At 45.9% G+C, this 12,099-nt stretch overlaps 1 protein-coding gene across 6 annotated transcripts in view; it reads right to left on the bottom strand.

Annotated features, from left to right (window-relative positions):
- The window catches only part of Ntrk3 (neurotrophic receptor tyrosine kinase 3), a 395,515-nt gene that overhangs the window by 322,217 nt on the left and 61,199 nt on the right, over positions 1-12,099 (bottom strand). For all 6 annotated transcript variants that reach the window (XM_017803090.1, XM_008852847.1, XM_008852848.1 and 3 more), the window contains exons 2-3: positions 2,650-2,724; positions 1,939-2,010 (exon numbers count right to left, since the gene is read on the bottom strand). In XM_017803090.1, the coding sequence (XP_017658579.1) occupies positions 1,939-2,010; positions 2,650-2,724 (147 nt within the window). The remainder of the gene's footprint in view (positions 1-1,938; positions 2,011-2,649; positions 2,725-12,099) is intronic.

The raw sequence follows: 12,099 nt of genomic DNA, 5'->3' as shown, positions 1-12,099 counted from the left end.
ACTGGAAAAGCAGCAAGTCTGATGATACTAGGCCATACCTTCACATGACAGCAGTCAGGTGGAAATGCCTACTGCCTATATCTTAACATGATATAGCCAGAGAATATGTGGTCCTCAGCCCAAATTGCCCCACCTGATCAGCCATGGGCATGTGATTTCATGACCTCTGAATGAGTTACTATAAAAAGAGAGACCTCTCAGATGTCAAAAGCTTTTTTCCCTTAGGAGGTTTTGCAATGAAACTGGAATCTGCAATAAAATAAACACCTGGAACATCTGGTCCAAGGCCCTCCTCTGGTCCCAGCTATGCCGATGGCTGCAAAGAACACACACATCAGGAAAATCTTGCCACAGAGCATAAACCGGGCAAGAGGGCAAGATGTGAATTAGGCAGTTGAATGTAGGCTTCACTCAGCCACTACTAGTACATCTGATTCTGAGCAATAGCCTCAGAGCTTGCTGTTTCCAGAGGGAAGAAAGTTCAGCACAAAGCTGAAGTAGCTAAAAGTGATAAGCAACTATTCACCATGTAGTTGGGAAAACACGGGGGCCTCAGTGCACGGCCAGAACCTCTGGGAAAAGAAAACATTCCCCAACCATGATTCTTTAGAATCTCTTCCTTTCCCCACATTCCCCTGCTCTCCCCTTCCCCATAGCATCCCTTGGAAGCACTGCCTCTTCATAAGAGATTTCTAGCCAGCAAGCTGCCTTCTATTATCAAATGCCAACTATCAGTAAAGCCAACTATCAGTGGCCAAAGGAAAGACTAGTCCACCTACCTGTCCTCTGTTTCCTCCCCACTCGCAGCAGACTACATGCCATCTGGTTCCTTCTGAGTCTCTGCTCTTTGGGGACATACCTACTGGAGGTCCACACGGCCATTATCCTTCAGAAAGCTGACTCAGACAACAAGCCTACCTGCGTGGAGATGGCAGTTGGCATGCCCCTGATTGCTTGCTGTAGGTTTCCTTTCATGTTCCCCTTCTCTACAGGAAATGACTGTCTTCCCACCAAATCCCAAAGGCTATAAATACAGAACTAGTCTTGGAGAGGAAGCATCAAGCACGTGTGATTTTACCCCTACAAGGTCTAACCAGAGTCAATGCCCAAAGAAACCATTAATCATGACAAGGAGAGGAGACAGAGCGAGGGACATACAAGCAGACAGAAACCCATGGCCTTGTGACCTCTATCTGATCCCAAATCAAGACATGCAATTTTTTTAAATTTATTTTTAGCTTATGTGTTAGTGTTTTGCCTCCATGTATTTAAGTGCACCCGTGGCCTGCAATGCCCTCAGAGGTTGAAAGAGTGTGTTGAATCTCCTGAAACTGGAGTTATGGATAGTTGTTAGCCTCCATGAGGGTGCTGGGAGCTGAACCCGGGTCCAGTGCTCTTGATGGCTGAGCCATCTATCCAGTGATTATACAGGTGTCTCTACTTTTCCAAGCTCCTCTGTATTACACCTAGACTCTGCTTAGACAGGCTTGGTCTGGTCTTCCTTTCCTTCTTCATCTAATCCCCAACCTCAACACATGTACACACCTACAATCCTGCAATGCTCTCAGAAGACTCACGTTCACATTATGTATGAGAGGAAGTCCCTGTAATTTATGTTCCCATCAAATTACAAATTTCATTATGAAAAATGTACAAACTTGGGAGTCAGGACTCTCTCTCTCTCTCTCTCTCTCTCTCTCTCTCTCTCTCTCTCTCCCCGTTCTAGATTTCTTTTTAATGATATCCTCTGAGAGTATCAAATTCAAAACACTTATGTTAAGGAGATAAAACTGGAGACCCTAGAAAATTAAAGGATTCAGTCAAGACCACCAAACAGCAAAGTCAGATCTAGATCTCAGGTCTTCAGCTTCATTGTCCAGGACTGTCTCCCTACCTGAGCCCCCCACCCACCCACTCCCACAGTCCAGTTCTACTCACATATAGCGTAAGTGGGGATTCTTGGCGAAAGCTCTGGGCTGAATGCTCCGGAGTCCGGAATTCTTGATGGTCCTGAGCAGAGAGGAAAAGACGATTAGCAGAATTCAGAGGTCAGACAGGAGGGAAGGTCCCCATAGACATCTGTATTTCTCTTCATCACTAGTCATCCTGGGTGAACAACGGTGGGCTCAGTGAGAGGCACCTGGGCCCACATCCCTTGAAGACCCAGAATAAAGTTGAAATATGAGCAGGCAGTGCTAGCAGCTGGCCACTGCCCATCCTGCCCATCAGCTGGGAATGGGGACCCCTAGTGGTACAGAGAAAACAAGGCTTCAGTCCCTTTCGCCCCAGGTCTCCTACAGCCGAAACTGGAAAGTCACTGGAAAAGGTGGCTGAGAATCTAATACTGGGGATGGATGGGAGGCAAGGCTAGTGCCAAGCACAAACCTGAGGAGAGAACACTAGCCCCACGGTCCTGGATGCAGTGCTGCCTTGAAACTCCACCCTCAGGCAACCCCCAGGCCTCTTTGGGTGAAGGCAGCCCCTGACGTCCCCTAAGTGGGATGGTGCCAACCATCCCCAAAGAGGACTCCTGAGGGGAAAAGTGAAGACAGCAGGCTTGCCGTGATAACCACGTCACCCCAAAGGATGGCAGGTAGCATCCTACCCCTTCCACAGAGAGGCTACCCCCTCCCAGTCTGGCACACTCACAGCTTCTGCAGTCCAGTGTAGAGCTCCATGTCCACAGCATTGAGTGTGTGCAGGCCGCGCCAGTTCTCTATGTGTCTGCAGGGAAAGAGGCAAGGTCAGGTCATTACAACCAGGAGAAAGGTGCCAGCCTTATTGTCAGATGTGAACTTGAAACCTGTACTGGCCAAACATGAGCCAGGCCTTCTGGCAAGCCACCCAATACTTCTGCGCTCAATTTCTCCCTCTGAATGGTGGGATTTGTTACGGGAATAAAAGGTACATGGCTTCCAAGTGTAGCCTATGGATGGGGTGCTCAGCATCATCCTCAGCTCCAGAATGACTCTATTCCCTAAAGACTTCAAACCCATCTCCCTGGGTGTCTTTCTGACTCATTCTCCCTGTTTCCCTTCCTTCTTATTCCTATTTTGGAGTTCCCTAAGGTCAGGCTCTATTTCTGTTCATTCTTGCCCAGAAGGACAATATAAATGACTTGGTTTTAGAAAGGGAGGTGTGGTCTGTGGGAGCATGACTCCTAGGTAACCAAGATAAGGAGAAAGACAAGCCTGGCTTACACACCCACTAGTACACCCAAAGAAAAGACTCCATTTGTGTGACCATAGTCCACTGCATCCTGGAGGTCAAGAAAACCAACAGCTGGAGCTGGCCTAGAAAAGTGACTCCAGAGGCGGAGCTCCCAAAGGACCCAGAGGTACAATGGAATAGTAACAAGAGTGTGGAGCGGGAACTCCGGGAGTCAGACACAAGCTTGGTGTCTAAAATGAGTGCACTGGCTTTAGGCAACCCCTTTAACTAATCTGAGTCTCTTGTTCATTTGTGAAGGAGCGCTACACTGCCTCAGCACTTTCTTCCCCTTTTCATCACAAAAATCTCTTTTAAGGGCTTATTCTCTGGAGACCTCAATTTTAAGGAGGGTTGTGTCTAGCAAGCAGACTACATTTATTAAGCAATAATTCGTCTTCTCAGATTAATCAGAAATATAAATCACTGTTAATTAGAGTTTTTATCAACAGGCACAAACCGGTGTGAACTGGTCCAGTGCATAAATTCTAGCTCAAAGCAAAAATACTTTAGTCTGTTGCTATCATGAGAAGGCTTGCTGTGAGTGTGGTCTGATTTTTATTAATTCCTTGATATTGACAAGGAATAAACATCCCTCACTACTATTTTGGAGCTGCCCAGGTCAAAAATCATCACATTATTGATTACTAAGACTTTGTTGTTCTAAAGCTGTGTGAATGACAACACCTACTCCTATCCGGTACTGAAAGGTCTTAGGAAAAGATCCACCCCAGCCCTCCCTGACCCAGCACTCTGACTCCCCACTCAGTAGCTAATGTTCTCAGTAATCAAAAGGTTTCAGTCCCATCTCTGTGAAGAGTATAGTTATCCAAGGCATATTCTGGCCAGAAAAGTGATGGCCACTTTCACCAGACGGCTCCTCCCTAGCCCCACCACACCAGCGGCTCTGCCATCTGTCACCCAGTTCAACCAGAGCCAAGAAGGTAGCAAGACAGTGGCTACTGAGACCATGGGCAGCGTTTCAGGGCAGCACAGTGACAAGTTATGTCGAGAGCCTATTTTAGAACACATTCTCCCAGAGCTCCTGCTGAGCAGCCAGAGACGCTGGCATTTGCTGGGGACATGGACCAGGTGGCCAGGTTGGCATCGGTCCTCAGCTCCAACGCCTTCTCTGTAGAAGCTTCACAGCTTCACGGTAGTTTGCTTGGTCTGGTCTCACCAAGGTAGGGACACAAGCAACATTTCAGATAAGAAAGAAAGGCAGAAAGGGTAGTGCCACCTGGGTCACTAAGTCCCTCTAATGTATATTCCTGAACCGTGGGCCATGTCAAACACGACGTAGATCTTGGTGTTTATACAGTGTGCTATTCCTTCATGAGAGTCAAACTTCCTACGTGGATCTGTTTCCAACAAGTAACTGTCAATCAAATTGTTTAAATAAATGGAATCATTTTTCTTGGCCCCTATTAGCATTCCATAAGCATGTTTTATGGTGGTAGAGATGTCAATCATTACTGCATCTGGAAACTTTACTCATTTCAACCCTTATTATTTGTGTTTACAAATGGACCCTTCCCACACTTACACACACCCTGAGAATCTGCCTGGGTTGTTGTAGAGTCCTCTGGTAAATAAAATAGCAGCTCCTGCTTCCTCTGTTGCGTCTGAGTTCTCCTCAGCTAGGGAGGGGCACTGTTGTAGCCACATTGCCATCTGGCTGAAGTCGAGGCTCTATAACAGTGATTGGCAAACTGCAGGTTGGGAGCCAAATCCAACCCACTGTCTGTGTTTGTACAGCCCTGGAGCTAAGATTCATTCTCACATTTTGTTTAAAAATCAAAGAACTATATTTTGTGACCTGTGAGAATTAGATGAAATTCAGATTTCTGTGCTCATATCTGCTCACTTACTATCACCTATGGCTATGATCAAGTTACAGGATTGAATCGTTGCTGCAGGGACCATCTGGCCTGCAAAGCCTAGATTTATTCCCTGGCCCTTCACAGGAAAATGTTGCCGACATTTGCCCAGAGGGAGCTGCCAGGATACTAATCCCAGCCCCCATGAGTACCTATACCCATGATTCTCAATCCAGGCCACTTCACCTGTCTGTGTTTCTCTTTTCTCAGCTGTCAAATGTGGGTAGTAAAATGCCTGCCTCATAATAAGGGCATAAGGCCTGAAGGACTGTTTTGAAGAGCTCTTGTGGGGTTGGGGGTCTAGTCCTGCTACTTGCCTAGTATATTTGAGACCCTGAGTTCAGTCCCCAGTACCACAAAAACTAAATAATTGCCAAGTCCTTGTAGAACTGGGCACACTGAAGTCTTCAGAGAGCACTAACTATGAGGATTATTTTTCCCCTATCCCTACAGAGGCCAAGAAATCTCTCCTTAGTCTCCCAGAGCAGATAGCATCCTGCTTCTGCTAGAAACTGACATTTCTTGGGTGTCATTTATTTTAAAGAAAAAAAAATAGCAGAAGGGAGGGCCACCATTGATTCTAAAGACCCAAAGGATACGAATCCTGTCATTCATGACCTTCAGCAAAACAAGTTCAAAAAAAAGCACCCATGGGCCAACAAGTTGACTCAGCAAGTAAAGGTGCTTGATGCTGGTCCTGACGACATGAGTTTGATCCTGGAAAATCCACATGGTGGGAGGAGGGAACTAACTCTGGTGGGTTGTCCTATGACCTCCACAGGCATGCCTTGGCATGTGTGTGTATATATGTATGTATGCATGCATATGTGTGTGTGTGCCGCACAACAACAAATAAACATAATAAAATAAATTAATGTTTTAAAAAAGAGAAAGCACTCATGTCAGGGGCAGAGCAGGGCCGAGGACAAGAGCACCAGGGACAATGAAGCTTTAATATTTGTGTATGACGTTGACCAGCGCTTGCCAAATTTCCCATGACTTGCTGCTTGATACCAAACCAGGAAGGTCACTTAAGGTAGCCCTGCCAGCTTCTATTAGGAAAACATAAGTTTAAGTGGGAAAGGCTGGCTTTACAAAGTATGATAAATGAATAAGATGAGATAAGAGCCTATGTTTGGCTTTGTTTTGTTAATGGTAAATAGGGAATACAGTACCTAGTACTGGCACATGGAGTTCTTCATGTTCAGTGCTTTTCTGGGTATTCCAATTGTTTTTACAGAGTGTGTTTTGTCATTGGTGAAACCATCAATAAGTATTCATTTTTTAAGGACATTCAGGGCTTGAACCCTATAGGGATCAATGGCTCATCCTGGCTCATCCCTGCAGATGCCTCTCAAAACCTGCCTTGGCAGTGAGGAGGGAAAAAGAACTGAGTGATGCTGGGAAGGTGGCAGAATGCATGGCAGTCATGCCCCCCACAGGGACCTGCAGCCTTGTTCTCCACGTGGTGTCTCTGCTTCAATCAGGGACAAGGAGGATAGGGATGGAGAGATACCATAGAGCTGCATCCAAGTTCTCTCCCTTACCTTAAATCAATACCCTCTACTTCTGGATCTTAATACAGCAATTCTCAAGAGGAGGCAACTTTGCCTCCCAGGAGACATTTGGCCTTATCTACACAGTTTTGGTTGTCTCAACTGGGGAAAAAGAAACACTAACACTTAGTGGGAAGCAGTCTGAGACACACAGCATAGCCTATAGCAAAGCATCAATCCCAAAGGTCCCCATCTCAGATATGGAAACCCCTGCCTTATCACATAAAGTATCTGCCAAATATATCATTGAAGCAAGAGTCCCTGGCTTTAAACATCACTTTTGAAAATGACTGCTTCGCAGCAAACTGAGTCCTCAGGCCAAAACAAAAAGCCTCACCCTCCATCAGTGAGTCTAGGAAAGAAATTTGAAAGCCTTGGCTCTCAGGACCCTTTCAAGTCAAGATTATGACCAAGCTGTGGATGGGATCTGCTTGCCAAGAGTCTTTTCCCGTGTCCATCTTAAGAGCCAGCTCAGTGCCCTGTCCCTGTCCTCTTACACTGCCTCTCCATGAAGCCACAAGACCACCGTTCTGTCAACACTTTGCACACACCCCCTTTCCAGAAAGTGACAAAACGAAGCACAGTCCATGGCAACACAGACCCCTGGAGCCAGACCAGGCTTAGGGGTGCAGCTCAAAAAGCCCAATGGAGTGAAGATGGATAGCCATGATTCCAGAACATGACACTGCCAGGCAGACTTGGGTGGGATGAAGTCAAGAGGCAGCTATGCACTCTCCTCCACAGTATGAGAAACAGAGCCCCTCTCTCTGCAGAACATTAATTGATACATCCATGGTGACACAAAAGCCTTTTGTGCTAGAACAAATTAGATCCTATTTTTGTTCCTTAGCCTTCCTTTCCTTTTTCCTGTTTTGTTTGCACCAATATGGAAATGAACTAGCCATCTCCAAGCAGCTGAAAATTAGGTGTCCACAAGCTCTGTGGTCCATATTTTAATTAAAAACATGTCGGGTGTCCTTAATACTCCAATATTTAATGCTTGTGACTCTTCTATACAGGAAATGAAAATATGGAGGTATGTGCTGCCATCTAACTGGAGAAAGCTAAGGTGTAAGGAAGCCCATAAGAGGGGCAGGATACCCTTCCCCAGGCATAATTTCCTGGTCACATGAGCACTTGGCAGAGTAGGAAGTGGGTAGGTGGATTTTGGAGCATCTTCCTGCAGCCACAGCAGGCCCAGCTTTGCCTCACTTTTCCTCCCTTCCTGTCACATTGCTGTTCTTTTCACTGTGACTTCACACTGCTATTAATGATCTGTTCTTCATAATCAGATTTTCCAGACAACTAAATTTAAATGCAAACCCTTTGCATTTTCAATTTCCTTGCTGGATATTTCTTTTCTCCTCCTCCCTAAAATATATTTCATACCTCTTTGACTTCTTAAGCATAGTAAATATTCATCATGTACACTGTCTCCATAGCCCTATGTCATAGCAACACCCTAACAAGTCTGCTGGGCTCTAACTTCGAAAAGCCTTCAGAAGCTTCTTCACATATGTAGAATTTGTTCCCCTACCTCAGATGGTCCTCCCCTCATGTGATTTCAGATTCAAATGGTTATTTGCATCCATGTTAGTTAGCGCCTCTCTGGTTCTTTCTTTTACATTGGTCCGTGGGCCTTCTTGGAGCAGCTGACCTCCTTCCTTCCAAAGCACAGGGGCCAGTCACTTCTGCAGTCTCTCAGACCACACTGGGTAAAAGCTGCTGTCTGGAGATGGTCTGGCATGGATATGCCACAGTACAACAGCTGGGAGCTGCATACCCCCAGGTCAGTCCTTTGCAGTCCCATTTCCTTAAGGAAAGCTGGTGGTGTAATGGTTAAAAGGGCAATGTATTTTTCCTTAAGAATAGATGCACAGAGTTGCCCATGTGGCCTGAACATGCAGATTAGTGCATCTCTCGACTCACACCAGAGACGCTTCTTCTTGCAGCATATGGCAATTAACACAGAGGCCCACAACTTGTCAAAATGCAGAGAATGAGAGATTGTAAAGTGTTTGGCCCTAACTGGGACACCTGCATCACACCCTCTCCTCCCAAGGTTCTGGGAATCATTGAGGCAGAAAAACTGTAAGAGCTAGAGGCTGTAGATGAGTACAAGGAAAGTGTTTTCTGGACCCAACAGGGCAGTTGCACATATGAACCCACGGCACTTATGACAGCATACATAGAAACTATGAAAACCCAAGGCAGACAAAATCCCAACATGGAGTAGGAGGGTGGGCAAGGAATCCCAGTCCTAACCGAGAAACTGTGGGTGATTGACAGTTTCTGGGAGAGGGAGAGTCCGTTTTCTTTAAGGGTGCAATATTGGGTAGGTTGATCACACTCTGGTGAGTGGACCCACACCCAAGAGTATTTGAGGAACAAAAATTAGGCTCTATAAACCTTAAAAAATAATAGAGGACATGAATGAGGGGGTATGGAGGTGGGGGTGGATCTGAGAGAAGATGGAGGAGGAGATCTGAATATCATCAAAATACATTATATGAAATTCTCAATGAATCAATAAACAATTCATTTTGATTTTTTTAAGACAGAGTGGAACTTGTGTAGACCAAAATGGCCTCCATCTCACAGAGATTCACCTGCCTCTGCCTCCTAAGTTCTGGAATTAAAGGTGTGCACTAGCACATCCAGCAACAATAAAAATATTTTTTTAAGAAGAGTGGATAAATTGGGCACATGCCTTTAATCCCAGCACACCAAAGGCAGAGGTAAGTGGATCTCTGTGAGATGGAAGCCAGTCTGATCTACAGAGAAAGTTCTAGGTCAGCTAGGGGCTACAGGGAAACCCTGTCTCAAAAAGAAAAACAAACAAACAAAAAGGGTAGATGTACAGTGTTGGATCAATGAACAGGTGGTCCTATTACTACTGATGGAATTATATGCTAAGAAAAAGTAAATAATGTCTGATAAGCGTCTTAAAAAATTTGAAAGAATTCACACATACACACACACACACACAGAGAGAGAGAGAGAGAGAGAGAGAGAGAGAGAGTAGATATTTGCTCTTTGTGTCTTATGACTTTGTTATACGCCCCTTTCTGGATGATTGAAGTTTCCAAATAAGTGATGTTTTCCAGGAGGTGAAGTCATAATTCACATTTTCCTAGTGGTACCTAAGTGTCCACCACCTGGATGTTGTTCAGTTCCTATTCTTGGTATGACCTCCCAGCAGAAGGAAGTTAAGACCACTTTTATTAGTCATCTTTCATTTGAGTACCCCACTCCTCCAACATAGAACTCAAAAGTTTAAAAAAACAAGGCCATATATCTTCCCTCCAGGCTGTACCCTGATAATCCTGGGGTTCTTATCACCTTTCCACCTGAGTCTTGTTCTAAGAGGGAAGCTGCTGGGGAACTGAGTTCATTTCCTGATGAGTCAGCATTGGAACTCATATATGTGTGTGGGGTGTGTGTGTGTGTGTGTGTTATATACTACATATACAATGTGGCATGCATTTATTTGACTCTGAAGTCTTGTAAGGCAATGAGGAAACTGATTTGTTATCCAGGCATATTATGTCTAGTGACCCAGACAGCAACAGTAGCTTTCAATTATCTGATATGTTTAGCATTATGAGCAAACTGTCTAGAACAACAGCTCTATGCTTCCCAGGCACCAAGGGAACTGGGGAGAACCTACATAGGATCACATTAGCCAAATCACCCAGCTCTCACTCCCTTGACAGCTGTTGTCAGGAGAATCAGATGCCTGGGGAGCCAGACCTGATAGCCTAGGGAACCAGGGATGGCTTGGGCTGGTAACTCCAGCATGCCAACAACACATTAGCGCACCAGCCTACAAGCATCTGTGCACCAGGAACCATGGCAAGCCAGCCGCACATCTGGGAGCCCACCCTCAGACACAGAAAGGAACATTCAGATCATGCAGCGAACAGATGGGAGAGACAGCATCTGTGCTGGCTTCCTGATCAATTCCAAAGCTCATGCCTTGAAAAAGGAACGTGTGTGTGCACACCTGTGCTCTTCAGGTGCTGAGATGCTGTTTTCTAACAAGAAAAGATCAAGAGCACAGCCTTTCTGCTACCGCACTAAGAAAGATCTTACTCCCCAGGGTGTGATTTTACCTGTGAGTCAACCAGTTCCCTTTGGAGTTCGGGCTGTTGTAACCTAACCCCTTGTTAGACTGCACTCCCCTTCCCAGCCTATCTGCCTCCTTCCATTTCCGCTGCTGCCACTGCTGTGGTATAGTGACCTAAGTTTGCCCATCAGCATGTTAAATGACCACTAACTCCAACCTGTAGGACCATCCCTTACCTGTTTCCATTCTTTTCTTTCATCAGTCTGTATGCCAGAGTGATCACACCCTCCCAGTGCTTTTTGTTTGGTTGGTTGGTTTTTTACTGTTGCAATGATTGCAAATACCATATCATGGTCCATAAGGTCCTGTGAGCAGGCCAGCATAGTCTGGACACTCCCCTTGTTTGGTGGGCTCTAGCCATTCCAGCTGTTGTTCCATACATGAACTAGTATTCCTAACATGCCCTTCTTCGGGACACACTTCCCTGACTCCTTCCCCCCTCCAGGTCTCCACTTATGACTCCCTTCTTAGTGGAGCCAGCCCTCTCCCTGTGCTCACAACTCCCCTCCATCTCCTCCAGCTGTTCTTCAGCACAAGCTCTATTTGTGTCCTTCATGGTCTTAAGAGCCATCCAAATTGTCTTATTTGATTGCATGTCTGTCATCAAGGTCTCTACATTAATGCACAGAAACAGGGATCACGTCTGTCTTGTTTACTATTTACTTCCAAAATCTCCAGTAAGGGCAGCTGACCCAGAGTAAGTGCATGCCTGGGCAGTTTCCAGGAAGGTGTTGAGTTGCTACTTAGGTACCCTACCTCCACCCAGAGGATTTCCATGCTGGTCACTTACATGGGTCTCACCCTGGGACCCTGAACAGTCCAGAGCCCTGGTCTGACCCCACAGTACCCTGGTGATCCTTGAGAAGGGATGTGACCTAGAATATAGGCTAAATGTCTCCACTATGGCAGGCATCCTGGGGAACCACTATGGAGCCAGCAACAGAAAAAAGGTAGCCCTGCCAGCCTCAACAGCCCCATATACCCAGCTCCATCCCAGGGCCATGTCTGATGCCCATGGTCAGTGTCAGAAATGGAGACATAAAGGGACTCCCTTGAATCAATCAAAGAGGAGACAGACATGCCCTTGGCACCTGAGCTCGTGTTTTCCATTTTCTGTCCCTGTATGACTATGGCTACCACCAGACCATGAGTTTTCCAAGAGTAATGATCAGGAGTTTGCATTGAAAGTGTTGTGCAAGTGCTCAGAGAGAGCCATTGGAGTGAATGAACAGATATATGAATGAGCCCCGTAGAGGCCAAGAGCAGAATCTAAGTACTTCAGCAGCTCCCCATGGGGTCTTCTTCCTTGCCTTCAATGAATAAGGAA

The sequence above is a fragment of the Nannospalax galili genome, unplaced genomic scaffold (genome assembly GCF_000622305.1).
Source record: "Nannospalax galili isolate Female #2095 unplaced genomic scaffold, S.galili_v1.0 scaffold185, whole genome shotgun sequence".
In the NCBI taxonomy this organism is placed as follows: Eukaryota; Metazoa; Chordata; class Mammalia; order Rodentia; family Spalacidae; genus Nannospalax; species Nannospalax galili.
Note: the sequence above shows the minus strand (reverse complement) of the source record. Positions and strands in the feature narration are given on the sequence as shown.